Source organism: Sorex fumeus, unplaced genomic scaffold (assembly GCF_029834395.1).
Source record: "Sorex fumeus unplaced genomic scaffold, SorFum_2.1 ptg000094l, whole genome shotgun sequence".
Lineage (NCBI taxonomy): Eukaryota > Metazoa > Chordata > Mammalia > Eulipotyphla > Soricidae > Sorex > Sorex fumeus.
In genome coordinates, this window is record NW_026606151.1 from 900,716 (window position 1) to 915,028 (window position 14,313).

Sequence of the window (14,313 nt, forward strand, 5' to 3'; positions counted from 1 at the left end):
GCCCCGGAGAAATGCCAGCACCAGTCACAGGCAGCGAGGTCAACTGCTTTTCAGAATGTGCTGACAGCCGCACAAAACGCTCTCTCTGGCCACTTGCGCCTGGGTGGCTGTGGGGGAAAAAGCTCCCTTTAGAGGCATCGAATCCACTCGCTCCCCGACGTCAATAACGAGTTGTGTATGAAGGAAAATGTAATGCTTTCAGAGCATTTTCTTTTGGGCTTTGTCCATGATTAGATTATACTAAATTACAGAGTACAGATATCAGGCAATTACTCTTTGCTTTTAACTATTCAATTTCATGGCAAATCCACGGAGCTCCGTAATTATAAAATCACACCGACGTGGTTATGGAGAAAATACCTCATCATCTTCCATCTTGCGGGCTCAGCATAGGTTGCCCTGTCACCCCCCAGTGGCCCTGCGCAGTGCAAAGCGCCTTCCACGTGAGGGAGGGGCCTCTGTAACCGCCCCCGAAACTGCAGGCTTGGGGGAGGGAGTCTCGGGGGATTTTCCTCAGACAGCCCTGGGAGGAGGCGGTGGTGTGGGCATGGGGGCAGGTGCCTGGGCCCTCTCTCATCCTGCCGGGGTCCCAGCCAGGGCATCGGTGGCTCTGACCAAGAGCATCTCTCTCCCGTGGCCGTTTTCTCCGGGTGCAGCTCGCAGCATCTTCTCTGGCCTCGTTTTCATTTCCTCCAGGGCTGCACGTGTCCCGTGAGCAATCGAGTCGGCTGCCCCGGAAACTGGAGGTGCTCGCTGGAGAAAAAGAATGATCTGGGCCGATTGTGAGAAATCGAACAAGGGCAGGAGGAGGGAACGGAGAGAAGAAAGGAGCGGCTGCTTCTGAGCGTCTGCGGGGACATACAGACGCGGCGCGGGGGGCGAGGGGGGGGCTGTCGTGGCTCGTTACCGAGAAGCACATCAGAGGCCCGGGCGAGGGTCGGGACGGCGCAGCCTGTGCCTGGCTGAGCCGCCTTTGAAAGTCCACCGCCTCGGGCTCGTGTCTGCCCCCTCCACCCCGCACCCTGTCCCTGTGAAAGGAAACCCGGGGGTTCTAAGGAAAACCCCCAGGAGGGGGCTGGGGGGACCCTGGCTCCGTGGTCGGGGGGCCACAGGGTCTCAGGCAGCACGGAGGGTGAGGAAGGGACAAAAGTCTGTGTTCTGGGTGGGGAGAGATGGAGCGTTTTATTCTTCTGCGTCTGGAAGCCGGTTGCAGAGAACAGAGGGAAGTGATGTGGGGGATCCCAGCAGGGCTGGGGGGCGTCCTGCACGCGGTTCCCTCCCCCCACCCCGGCCGCACACCCTGCAGACCCCGTGTCTGTCTGCTCTGCCTCCTCGCTGCAGTCACTCCCTGCATCTTGGCAGCGTGTCCTGAAGCCCAGGGCTGAGCTCCGGTTGGTGGCCTGGGCGCTGAGAAGCGTGGAAGGGGCAGAGAGCAGGGGCAGGATGGGGGGTGTTCCTCATAGCATTCAAAGCACTACCCACGGGAGAGGGCAGTCCTTTCCGAGGGGTTGGGGTCCTTTTGTCCTGGTGGTCCCCATCCAGCGCTCAGCTCCCTACACACACACACACACACACACACACACACACACACACTCGGTGGTGGGGGTTCTAGACCTAATTGCCAGTAAAACTGTGGATGGAGGCGGTGCAAGTCCGCTCCGGCCCTGGCTGATAAATAAATGAACATTCATTAATGCAAAATTAAATTAGAATGAAATTTCCCATCCGGTTTTGTCGAGAAGGCAGAAATAAGTGGCTGGCTGTGTCATTTTCTGCGGATGCCGGAGCATCTAGTCACAAGGTGGTAATGATGATAGTAATTTCCTCTTCGCTGGTGCCCCATCCCCGATCTCTCTGCAGATCTCACCTCCTGGCTTCTGCCAGGCCTCCGGGAGGTGAAGGGCCAAGGCTGGGCTGCGAGGCCTCTCGGCTCTCAGCCCACCGCACCTCGTGCTTGCTGGGAAGCTGAGGGCCGCCTCGGAATCAAGCCCCGAGGTCCAGTTCACTCTGCCACTCACACAGTGGGTGGGCTGCCTCCGTTTCCTTATTTATTTGTGTCTTGTTTGGGGACCACTCCTGGCTCTTACTCACTCAGGGTTCACTGCGGGTGGGGTTCGGGGAACTCCAAGGGGGTGTCGGGGGCTGAACCCAGGTCTGAGTTGTGTGCTGAGCAAACGCCCTCCCCACTGAACTCTCTCTTACCCCAGTTTCTTCACTTTCCACAGAAGGACAAATGCAGTGTTGAGTACTTGCCCGAAACCAGGCCTTCCCCAAGGGCGTGGGGCCAGCTCCACGAAGCTGTGTCCACCCCTGGTGGGCCTGACCCGAGTCTGACATTTGGAAATTCAAATATTCAAGAAAAGAGCCGTCTCAGTAGGTTGCTCACTTTTATTTGCTGGTGGGAAAGGAGGTGGGGGAGCTTGCTGGGGAGAGGGTGTCTTTCCTCCGTGTCCAGCTGGTGGTCTCTCGGGCCTTTCCCGCTGCTGCCTTGGGTGGGAGGGGCCCCCAGCACCTTCTTCCTGAGTGGGTGTTACTCAGCTGTTGGGAAGAGAAAAGGGGGCTTGAAGTTCAGGGAGGGCGCCGGGTCTGCGGCACCTTTAAAGCTGCAGCTGGTCGGGGGCTCCCAGGGCAGGGCACCCAGCCGGGCAGGAGCAGGGCTGGACTCTCCACCCCCAGCCAGAGTTCACGCTTGCCCAGGGCCAGTCGTTTAACCTCTAGCCCAAGCTGGCCACCTCTCTGCCTTTGTCCCCTCCCGGGCACCAGAGAAGTAATTAGAGGCTGTCAGGTGTGACCTCGCTTTGCACGGGGGACTCAGGATGACCTTGAACTAGGCAAAGCCGAGTGGACCAAGGGTTTGCAGCACTGAGGGTGGGCTTGGCCCCCAACACAAGGACCGCAGGGGTGCCACCCCTCACCCTGATCGGAGGGCATTGGCCTGAACTACCTCGGCAGGGCCTTGAGCCGTCCTCGGCTGGAGCACTGACCCGCAGTCCCGGCCCACCAGCTCCGCCATGAGGCCCCCTGTGGAGATGGCCAGGCTGGGGGGCGGAGACGGCGCCAGGCAGAAAAACAAACCCGCTCAGATGCGCTCCCGGAATATTAACGGTGTCGGCGCCGCCCTCCGTACCGTTCCGGGTGGACAGCGATGCTGGCCCCAGCAGCCCTGCCAGGGCGGCCCAGTACTTTTCCAGCTGCCTGGAGTTCATCCGTATTCCAATTTCCACGGGAGCAGTCAGCTGTGAAATAAGGCCGCGTTAACAAGGAGGGGAGGCGCTGGGAGCCCCACAGGTGGTCCTGGGGCAGCAGGGAGACTCGTTCTCCCCCCCCACCCCCTCGTCCCCGTCCCCTGTCCACCCGCGGTACCTCCCCCCAGGTCTCACAGGGGCGGTGGTGATGGTGGCTGGACGTGGCTGGACCTGCCAGGGGCCAGAAGCTGCTGTGGATGGGGATGAGGGCAGGATGACTGTGAAGCCCCTTTTCCCTGACAAGGGGACCCTCCCTCTCTCCTCCCGCACAAAAGTCGGGAACATTCCAAACGCTGTGTGAAGGCTCCTGGGAACCCCTCAATGAGGAGACTGCTGCGGCCCCCAGTCAAAGCAGTTGACCACTTGCTCAGGCCCCGTGGCTGAGTCCTGGAGGCAAAGGACGTTCCCCGTGGCCTGGCCCGACCCCAGCCTGCCGTGAGGACACGAGAGATGCATCGGACTCAAGATCAGACGCGCCACCAGGAGAGGCCGGGGGGATGGGGGGCAGCTGACTTGATTGCTCACGGACTGGCCATTGCTCTGGCCGCCCCGGTCCCAGGGTCTGTCTTCTCAGATGCACAGGCTGATTTGGGGTCTCCCTGCCACACCCCCCCCCGGGGAACTGCAGAGGAAACCCAGGCTGCTCCCCCACCTCCCACAGGCGGGGCTGTTGGAGCCCCTGGAACCCCCAGCCATCCCTCCTGGACTTGCCCTGCCCACACCAAGGTCACATGTCTTCACTGTGAGAGTCGAGGCCCCGTGAATCAGGAAGGCATCCTGGTCCATCTCCCGGGCCTCGGAGACAGAAAGGGGACCATGGCCTCCCGAGATGTCACACTGCACATCACACCGACCAGGGATGCTCCCGGTGGGCCTGGATCCCTGCCCAGGGCCATCTGGATGGTGGTTCTGTGGAAGGTCCTCATTCACCAACTGCAGAGAGCCCGGGAGTGCCTGGGCAGGACAGGACAGCCCCGTCCCCATACACACACACACACACACACACACACACACACACACAAGTGCACACACACACGCACACACACACATGCACGCACACACATGCATGCACACACATGCATGTACTCACGCACACATATGCATGCACACATGCATACATACACACGCACACACATGCACATACATGCACTCATGCACACACATGCATAAGCCCCGCTCGGTACCCACGGCCCAGGCAAGGCCCTACTCTCTCTGGATAATGGTTCCGTCCCCTCCCCGCCCCTCTGCAGGGAAGTTCCCTGAGCACAGGCCCCGCACCCCATCCTTCACCCGCAACCACCCCCCGGCCCCGCCTGCCGGAAGGTCCAGGGGATCACGGCACCGAATTGCCCCTCGACCTTTCTGGGGAAAGGCCTGCTCAGTGGCCTCATAGACTCCTGGTTCCCAGGTCCACTCCGACCTCTGGGTCTTCTTTCCCCGCAGCCTAGGGAATCAGCTGGCTGATCAGCACTGAGTCATGAGCAGCACCTGCAGCTTCGAGCCTGCAGCCCCAGGGCTGACCAACCCCTTCCGCCCGGGCTTCAGGGTCCAGCTTCCCCCTGACCCTGGGGGCTGGCGCCCCCCTCCCTCCCACTCATTCCCCCCACAGCAGCAGCTTCACAGGGAGCCCCCCATTCTCCCTCCCCCTCACAGTCTGCCCCAACACAGACCCTCGGAGCGTGCGACAGACCCTCATCCTCAACCAACCCCAGACGCCCCGACTGACACGTGTTCGGGACTGCGGTTCGAGACTGACGTGGGGCTTCTCAGCGATGCCCTAGCCCCTGTCTGCTCACCGTGATCACTGGGCATTCCTCTCCATCTGCGGGGTCCTTGGTGGTCAAGGGCTCTGCCTCCTCGGCAGCCCTGCGCTGCTCTCCCAGAGATCTCTTCCGCCCTCTATTCTGCTCCTTCTCCTGACAGAGACAGAGCACGAGACTACGCAAACCACCCTCGCCGACCTGCTAGCTGGCCCACTCCCCGTGGCCCACGGCACCCCTCCCCCCAGGAGCCTCAGCGCGAGGGGTCCAGACACAGGGGGCTGCAGAACGGCCCTCCGGGTCGCCCACGCAGTAGCGGGGAAAGGAGCCCGCGGTTCCTCGTGGCTCGGGCATGGCGCCCCGGTTGTTCCTGTTAATTAAGCTAAAGCGCTGAGAGTAATGACCGCCCTCCGAGCGTGTGACTTGGGGAAGTGTGGCTGCCGGAGCCGGGAGCCGATAAAAAAGGTGGCAAGACAGGCGAGCCGGTGCGCACGCCGTGGGGCGGCCGGGGAGCGTGGAGTCCCTGGGAGGTGATTGATAAGCGCGAGCCGGGAGATGGATCACGGGGGAACGTGGTGCAGCTTCTTCATAAAGATCCAGGCCGGGTGATGAGGAGGAGAGAAGCCGCAGAGCGGGTTCCTGGCTGGTGGCCTCGGTGCCATGTTGCTGGCTGGCGTCTGAGCCGGGCTGCGTTGACTGTGTCTCTCCTGCCTGGGGTCGGCCTGAGTCTCGCTTGGCAGGTCTCGGGGGGCAGGTGGGGGGGCTGAGGGCACACGTGAGCACCCCCAGGATACTCTGATTCCTCAGCCAGGCCCTTGGGGGTTCAGTTCTGGGCCTGTCCCGAACTCTGGGTCATGATTCTAGAGGAGAGATGGGTCTATCGGGAGAGGGGGGTGCATGGACCCCCTCTCTCCTTGCTCTTCTGTGTTCACCCTGCCCGGGGCCCTGGCTGAGCTTGCTGGGCAGGCGAGGGGGCCTGGACAGCCCTGGAGCTCCCAGGACTGCCCGCAGCCCCAACTCAGACATCCGACCTGGTGGAGCCCTGTCTCAGGGTGGAGGAACACTGGAGTTCCGTCTCCCCGGGTCAAAGGCAAAGGAACGTAGGCAGATACTCTGCTCAGCACCCTGCCGATGTGTCAGTTTAGGGGTACTGTGCCCTCTTTGCTTCTGTGCTCTAGAAAGAAGGGGCTGGAGAGGTGGGGCAGCTCCAGGTGAGACCCCCCCACCGCCTGGTCCCCCACTCACTGCTCCCCAGGAGCCCCCGCTGGCCGAAAAAAAGAGAAGGGACAGCAAGGGGCAGCAATGGCCCCTTCTCTGGCTCTGGACGCTCGCTTCTCCCAGCGGGCCCAGCTCCTCCTGCAGGCCCCAGGCCCAGCTCCCCCCTCCCCCTCCCCTTAGCAGCGTCTCTCCATCCTCCAACCCCACCACCCTCAGCACCACTTAGGGACCCGGAGGCCTGCTGGGTCTCCACCAAGCAGGCTTGTGTGGCAGACACCCTCCAAGACAGGGGGGCTCAGGTTTCCCTGGGGGGGCGGGGGCGGGCATGCCGAGAGGCTCCACAGCGATATCTATGTGCTTGTTCATTGAAAATTTCCTTGTGGGGGGTGCTGGAGCGATAGCACAGTGGGTAGGGCGTTTGCCTTGCACGCGGCCGACCCAGGTTCGATCCCCAGCATTCCCATATGATCCTTTGAGCACCACCAGGAATAATTCCTGAGTGCAGAGCCAGGAGTGGCCCAAAAAAGAAAAAAATATTTCCTCAGAGGGATGTGGGGGGGGCAGGAGAAGGTGGTTCATAGCAGGCCACTGGCACTCCCGCATGGCATTAGGTTTTGATTATGTTTTGGGGGTCACACACCCGGCGATGCTCAGGAGTGTGGGATGGATGCTGGGGATGGAACCAGGGTGGACCCCATGCAAGGCAAGTGCCCTCCCCATTGTGCCATCTTTCCGTCCCTGCCGTGCGGTGTTAGGGAAGGGTTCAGGGCACTGGGCCCCTTCTGATGATGTACTTGACCGGGTGCCAAGCCCTGCCCCCCACCTGCCGCAGGAACCCTTACCTGCATCCTCTGTAGCTCGCTGTGGGTGAAGATGGGCACGAAGCCCTCGGCCTGGGCGGCCAGCATGGTGACCACGTGTACCAGCAGCAGGGCAGCCACAGCCTTACGGGACACCATCCTGGAGCTGGACAGAGGCAGGCACCCGTTCACCACTGTGTCTGCGGTCCCCGGGGTGTGTGGCCCACAGGCCACTCAGTCTCTCCATGGGGCTGGGCCAGGAAGTGCAGACCCCCACCCCGGGTGGGCTGGGAGAGCTGACCCAGTCTCCCCTCCGAGGCAGCTTGTTCCCCATCCCCAATTTGGGGGTGGTTGTTGGGGGGTCTTCTGGGCTCAGCTGGGAGCATGCTGGGGAGATCCCACATCTCTGAGCAAAGTGTCTCCTAGCTCCGCCATCACAAGGAAGGTGACGCTGCTCCCCAGGGGGCCGGGATGACCTAGGGGCCACAGTGGCCTGGGGTACAAGGGGCGGGGGCCTTAATGGACTCATGGAAAGGCCGATTTGTGGGCGCTTGTCTTCATGCTGGGCAACTCAGATTAGACTCTGGCACCCACACGGTCTCCTGAGCTCATCAGGAGAGACCCCTGAGCACCGCCAGGGGTGGCTCAGAAACAAAAAAACAAAAAGAAGGTTGGGGGCCAGAGTGATAGCACAGCGGGGAGGGCATTTGCCTTGCATGCGGCCAACCCAGCTTCGATCCCCGGCATCCCATATGGTCCCCTGAGCACTGCCAGGAGGAATTCCTGAGTGCAGAGCCAGGAGTAACCCCTGAGCATTGCTGGGTGTGACCCCCACCTCAAAAAAAAGAAGGTTGATTTCTAGGGGTCCCTCGGTGATTTTTTTCTGCAAAGGGGGAGCCCCTGTGACTAGAGCTACCCCCGAGAAAATGAGGATGATGAAAGGGCCCCGCTGACCCCGCTGACCCCTGCTCTGCCTGGGGCCCAGCCATCATGCAGCAAGAAGAGCCCCGAGTCTCCGAGTGTGGTGGCAGAACTGGACACTGACTTTGCAGGGAGCAGAACCTGAGAGCCAGGTGGGGGCCACCGGAGCGGGGGGAGTCCTACCCCAGTCCTCAACCGCAGGGGGTACCTGCTCCGGTCCCAGCCCTCGGTGCTGGCGGGGACGGGGGTCCTGGATGGGCAGCAGGAGAGCAGACCGCGGGGTGCCTCTGGCCTAAGGTGCTGGCAGGGAACTGGCCTGAGGTGGAGGGCAGGGCCATGCCAGGGGTGGCCGCTGGGGGCATTTCAGTCCTGATGAGTTCAACCCCAGTGTCGGGGCAGAAACGCCAAGAGTGTCTGACCAGAGTGGGCCCGGGACAAGGCTAGCCTGCAGGGGGATGGGGCCGCTGCCCACATGGCCCCATCACCCTGCAGACCCCAGGCAGAAGGCAGAGGCTGGGCCCTCCCCCGCGGCCAACTGCTGCCTCTGGCAGGGCCGATGCTGGACACAGGAGCACATGCCCAGGCAGCCCTGACCCCTGTGAGGGCCAGGCCGGGCCCAGGAGGCTGGCATCGATGGAGACAGCCTGAGGCTGGCAGCTGAGCCCACAAGGGGCTGTTCTGAGTGAGGGGGTGGCTCTGATGGGCAGGGAGGTGGACACTGCCAGCAAGGAGTGTCCCCAAAGGAGACAACAGTCCCCACGGAGACTTCAGTCAGCTTTGCATGGACACCGGGGGATCCGGCACTCCTTCCAAGGCCCCGGGCAGCACCGGTGTCCCAGCAGGGGACAGGCCAGCCGGGGGTCTCTGGGGACCATATTCCTGGGAGCAAGGGGACGACCAGCAGCCTCAATGGTGGGTGGGGATCCCAGAGTCTCAGGGGTCCCGCAGTCCGAGGGCAGGCCTGGGCCTGGAGGGTCCCGCAGTCTGAGGGCAGACCTGGGCCTGGAGGGTCCTGCCCGGGCTGACCGCCAGGGTCACTGCAGGTCAGCCCCTTGTCCCTTGGGAGAGAAGCTGCTAGGGCCCTGGGTGGGTGTTGTCCCAGCCTCTGCCAGCCCTGTCCCCATGGCCACCTGGCCGCCTCCCCTCCATGTGCTGAAACACCCATAGGAGACGTGGCTGCCACAGCCGCGGACCTCCAGGACCCCAACCGGAGGGAACCAAGGTCCAGGCACAGAGGTGAGGGGTGCTGCCCCCTCCTGCCCCCAGCGTTCCCCGCTCCCTGCTGAGGCCGTGAGCATCTGGGAAGCCCCTCCTTCTTCAAGACAGACTCCTTCATGCTGGTCTTCACGCTGACCTTGTGCTACACACATCAGCAGCGACTTGGAACGAAAGCAGGCAGAACCCGATGGTGGGTCATTCCCCACATTCCTGTTAGCGTCCTGACTGTCCTCCCGGGAACTCAGAGATGAGCTTTCTTCCCAGTATGGTGAGGGGCTGCTCCCCCTTTCCCTCCCGGGGACCCCCGTCCCCCCTCCCCTTCCCCCAACATCTGCTGGCCCGCCCTGCTCAGTGCTGGCACCTGACCTCCGGCTCCTCAGGCCGAGGGGGTTCCAGGCTGGTGACCTCAGAGCTCTGTCTGGGGGCTCCTGCCCACCACCTGCCCTCTGAAGATGGCTACTCACGCGATCTGGGTGGGCGGCCAGTCTCTGTGGGTGAGCTGGTGTCTGGCTGGAGCCACAAGGCCCTTATATCCCTCCCACCCTCCCTCCGGGGCCATTAACCTTTGGTCGCACCCCTGGGGGCTCTTTGGGGGGGGGAGCTGGATTCTCGGAGCTCTCAGAAACAGGGGCAGGCCCTCGGGGCTCCCCTGGAATGCCTCCTTCTCTGGACAGTGGGGTTTGGGGCGTCCCAGCCAGATGGCTTTCTCTCACCCCCACAGGGCCCTCGGCTTTCCTTTGTCTGGGAGACCGGAAGCTGAGCGGTTCCTGAGTGGTTCCAGGCTTGCTGGGGGTGGGGGGGGAGGTTTGGGTGGTCCTGGCAGGGCACGGCTTGGAGCCAGGGAGACTGGGCAACCACAGGTTTGCTCCCCGACCCTCTGGAGTGACCCCAGGGGCAGAGCCTGGAGCAGACCTGGACACCTAGGGATGCCACGTCCCAGAGAGGGAGCTCATCTGCCGTTTTCGCGCCAAGACCCACGTGAAAGAAAGAGCTTAGGGCGCCTGGAGGGCTTTGATTGATGAAGGAAAAGGGATGACAGTCCTGACCCAGGGCCAGTGAGACTCAGGGCCAGCGAGATACAGGACCAGGGGGCCAGGGGCATGTCAGGTGGGGTCCAGGGGCCGTGTCTTGTGAGGTCCTGCGGCGTGTCAAATGGGGTCCAGGGGCCCATGTTCGGTGGGTCCAGGGCCTGTGCCCCACTTGACATGGGCCCCTGGACCCCACAGGTCACGACCCCTGGACTCCGACTCGTAGCTCAGGACGCAGGGCCCAGAAGCACTCAGAGCTCGCTTTCTTTCCAACTCGTGGCCTAGCAGCGAGGGCCTGTCCCCGAGCGCCCCCTTCACTGTCCCCTGGGCTGCTCTGTCTTTCCCCCTTGAGGCCAGCCTGTGGGCGGCCAGCCCAGCCCAGCCAGTCCCCAGGTCAGCCCAGAGGCTCCTGCCACAGGGCTCCTGGTGAGGCCTGGACCTGCAGGCCACCTGGGCTGCAGAAGCCTTTCCTCTGGGATTCAGAGCGCCAGGGACTGAGGATCTGAGTGCCAGAGGAGGTGTAAGCGCAGTGGGGGAGGGGCGAGTGTGAGTGCGGGGGAGGGTGGGGGAAGGGGAGCAGGGTGGTGGTGGGGGTCCCTTAAGCGCCAGGGCAGCCCCTCAGCCGCCCTGTGCTGGGCGGGACCTGTTTCTCCCACACCTATATGGAGGTGTGGGGTCAAATTAGGGCCAAGGTAAGCCTGCCACCTTATTTGGTTCTAGCTTGTGAACTAAGTCTGCATTTTTTTTTCATTTTAAATAATGAAGCACCAATTAATTATTAATTAATTATTATATTAAACGATTAATAATTCAAAGCATCAAAAGCGTCATTTTGAGTGACATGTCTCTATGAAATGACATGTCTTTATGAAATGCAAATCCTCCCGTCCGTAAGTTTTGTGAGGCAATCCGGGGGTTCGTCCACTGGGTACCAGAGACCTTCTGTCTTCCACGTGGGAGTTGTTTCTGTTTGGGGTGACGCTTGGGGCTTGCTGGGAGGTGCTGGGAGGTGCCAGGGATGGCCACAGGCCTCCAGCAGTCCAAGTGTGAGCTCAGACCCTCTCATCATCTCCCAGGCCCTGAAAAACAGTCTTTTCTGGACCTTCTAGAGAGTTTTCTCACCACTGACCTAGACAGTGTGTGTGGGGCTTGCTGTGGGATACATCGCTGTCAGACGCCAGACACATCCGAGCTGAGAAGTCCCCCGTGACCCTGTGGGGTCAGTGTGGCTATTGGTCCATTGCACAGGAAGGAAGGCCAAGGAGAAACCCGGGCCGAGACAAACATGCTGCCAGATGCTGCGTCTCAGCTAGGAAATGCTCCGTGGGCTTCCACCCCTGTGCTCTGAGGGGCACCACGGCCTCCGGGAAAATGCGCCCCCATGCCCAGACCAAATCCTGCATGCCTGCCAATATCTCCCCAGCCGCTGCCGGAGCTGGCGGCCTGGTGCAGGCGCAGGTGGTTCTCCTGTGTTCTTCGGTCTGGAGGGACCACGGGGTGTGGGCAAGGGTCTGCAGGTGGTGGCCGGGCCCCGTGCCAGGCGCGGGGAGCCCGTGCCCGCTCCTGGACTTCTTTCCCACCAAGCTTGAGATCGGGGCCCGGCCCCCGCGGGGCCTGCCTGGCTCCCATCCAGGGATGCCTTCGAGACACTCAGGCTGAGGAATGATTAGGGGCTGAGCCTTCCGAGAGGCGGGGTGTGGGGCGCGGGGGGAGCTGAACACGGTAATAACCCGGATCAGCGCTCTGGGCACGGAGAGCATTAGCTGGATCGCTCCCACGGCTCTGCGCTCCTGAGCCAGGAGAGCTGCAGGACTGCAGCCCGCTGTGGAGGAAGGAGGCAGGCCAGGGAGGGCTGCTCCCGGTCCCACGGGGAGGAGTGTGACGAGGCAACCGCATCGGCAGCAAGACGCTGGAAGACGGCAGGGCCTCTGCCTTGCACCTGCTCGGGCTGGCTCTAGGAGCTGCCTCACGGGGACCCAGCCCCTCCGGGCTCTGTCCAGGGGCCCCGGTACTCGCCGTGTCTCTGGGCCTCAGAGAGGAGAGAGGGATTGTACAGCGAGGAGGGCACTGGCCTGGTGGGTGGCTGACTGGGGTTCGATCCCCAGCACCCGGCACCCTGAGGCCCGCCAGGAGTGACCTCTGAGGGCAGAGCTCGGAGTCAGCCCTGAGCATCACTGGGTGTAGCCCCCTTCCCAGCAAAATAAAACAAACAAAATAGAAAGGAGAGTGGGTTGAATGACAAGGCTGATACTGACAAGGCTGATAGCTTGTCCCAACATACACACACACACACACACACACACACACACACACACTCCCTACAAATGCTCAATCAGGGTCCATTTCCTTTTTCTTTTTGGCTTTTTTGGGTCACACCTGGTGATGCACAGGGGTTACTCTTGGCTCTGCACTCAGGAATTACTCCTGATGGTGTTTGGGGGACCATATGGGATGCTGGGAATCGAACCCGGGCCGGCCGTGTGCAAGGCAAACGCTCTGCCCGCTGTGCTATCCTCCAGCCCAGGGTCCATTTCCGTTACTGAAAACTGGATCAAAACACAAAGAAGGCAGAGAAAGCCCAGCTGTGTATTCTGCATGATCCCAGTGGGAGGTGCAGTGGCCGGCGGAGGGGAGGCAGTGGGACCCCCACAGCCTGGAGAGGACAGTCCCCGGACTCCGAATGACTCAAACCACCTGGGGTCTCAGAGGACTCCGTCCCCTCTGGTGTTGGCCGTTGGCTCCTCTCCCCTCGGTGACCTTGGACATCCTGTTGGCTGGGCGCTGCCTGAACATCCCCATTAACGGCCCGGAACAGGGAGGCGAGGGCGTGTTAATTAAATCTGCAGATGATACTAAATTGGGAGGTGTCGCAAACATCGGGGAGGACAGAGCCCTAACAGGAGGCGAGGTCTGAGGTTAGAACCCTGCGGCCCACAGAGCCGCCCCAGCCACATGCTGGCCACTGGGGGTGGGAGCAGGGAGGGACCGGGGCTGCCATGGGGGGGACCTCGTCCGGCCAGGACGGCAGCTCGGCAGCTCAGGCCCCGCCTGTTTCCAAAAGGCTCCCGCAGAAGAGGCGGAGGATGGTGACTCCAGGCAGCCTGAGCCAAGCAGAGAAATCACTTGGGATGACATAAACATGACAAATGGAAGGGTTCCGAGGCCTGTTTGCCCAGAACACTGGCGAGAATGAAATGCACATTGCAAAGGCCATTTGCAGCAGAGGCGAAGGGGAGGTGAAGTCCCAGCTTCCCAGAGCCAAGGGGGAGGGCGCTGCCCCTCCAAAGTCCTCCCTGTCCCTCACAGTGGGCGAGGAGCAGGGCCAGGTCCCCGAGCAGCGGTGCGCAGGGTAGGAGACGGCATTTAAAAGTAGGACAAGCCACACGCCCAGGGTTATATTTTAGGCAACAACCGTGTCCTGACCCAGGGGACGCGGGCTTTGGCGCCCATGGGGATGCTTTTCTTCTCCCTCTTCTTTATTTTCCCAGCTCACCCGTGACTCAGGGAGCAACGCCACCCAGCAGCCACTGAGTCACAGAGGCCCATGGTGTGGAAAGGTGCAACGTGGAGCGTGGGCCCGTGTGGACTCGCGGGGTGGGGGGGAGATGCTCCTGATGCGTGCGTGACACCAGCTGCTGACCCGGCCCCCGCATCTCCGGTTTCCTGGAGGCCTTGCAACGTGCACCCGCCCAAAGAGCTGACAGCCCGGCCCGCCCAGACAACCCGATCCAATGTTTTCCTTCCCGTTTCAGACTCGGCAACTATTGACAGTGCGGACATCGCAGGCTCGGCTCGACAATAAGGCTCTGCCCGGTTCCGTTCGATACTCCCCGGGCGGCTAATCCACTCCCAGAAATGTCCGCGTTTGTTTCTGGGTTCCCTGTGTATTTATGGGGGTTTATCACCAAAGCCGCGGCTATAAAACGGCGCGGCAAGCTTACATAACTGCTCGCCCAGGCGGGGCTTGGAGCAGGGGGAGGGGGTGGGGGTGATCCCAGGCTGCCCCCTCCCTAACCCACCGCCCCCCCAATTATTTTTTCCTTCTCTCCCTTCTGTGAGTTGAGTTTGGTGACACGAGGTCACCCTTTGACTGAGTTTTTCAATATGTTTTTTTATATTTTTA

General features: G+C 61.8%; 2 protein-coding genes across 2 annotated transcripts in view; one reads left to right on the forward strand and one right to left on the reverse strand.

The window, feature by feature from the left end:
- Positions 1 to 14,313, forward strand: part of ITPR3 (inositol 1,4,5-trisphosphate receptor type 3) — a 278,545-nt gene that overhangs the window by 137,730 nt on the left and 126,502 nt on the right. The gene's annotated exons all lie outside the window — the stretch shown is intronic.
- On the reverse strand, positions 2,912 to 7,182 carry MLN (motilin). The gene is made up of 4 exons (XM_056132121.1): positions 7,066 to 7,182; positions 5,042 to 5,161; positions 3,088 to 3,236; positions 2,912 to 3,038 (listed from the first exon to the last, which is right to left on the reverse strand). The coding sequence occupies exons 1-4, from the start codon at positions 7,180 to 7,182 to the stop codon at positions 2,912 to 2,914; spliced, it is 513 nt and encodes a 170-aa protein (XP_055988096.1).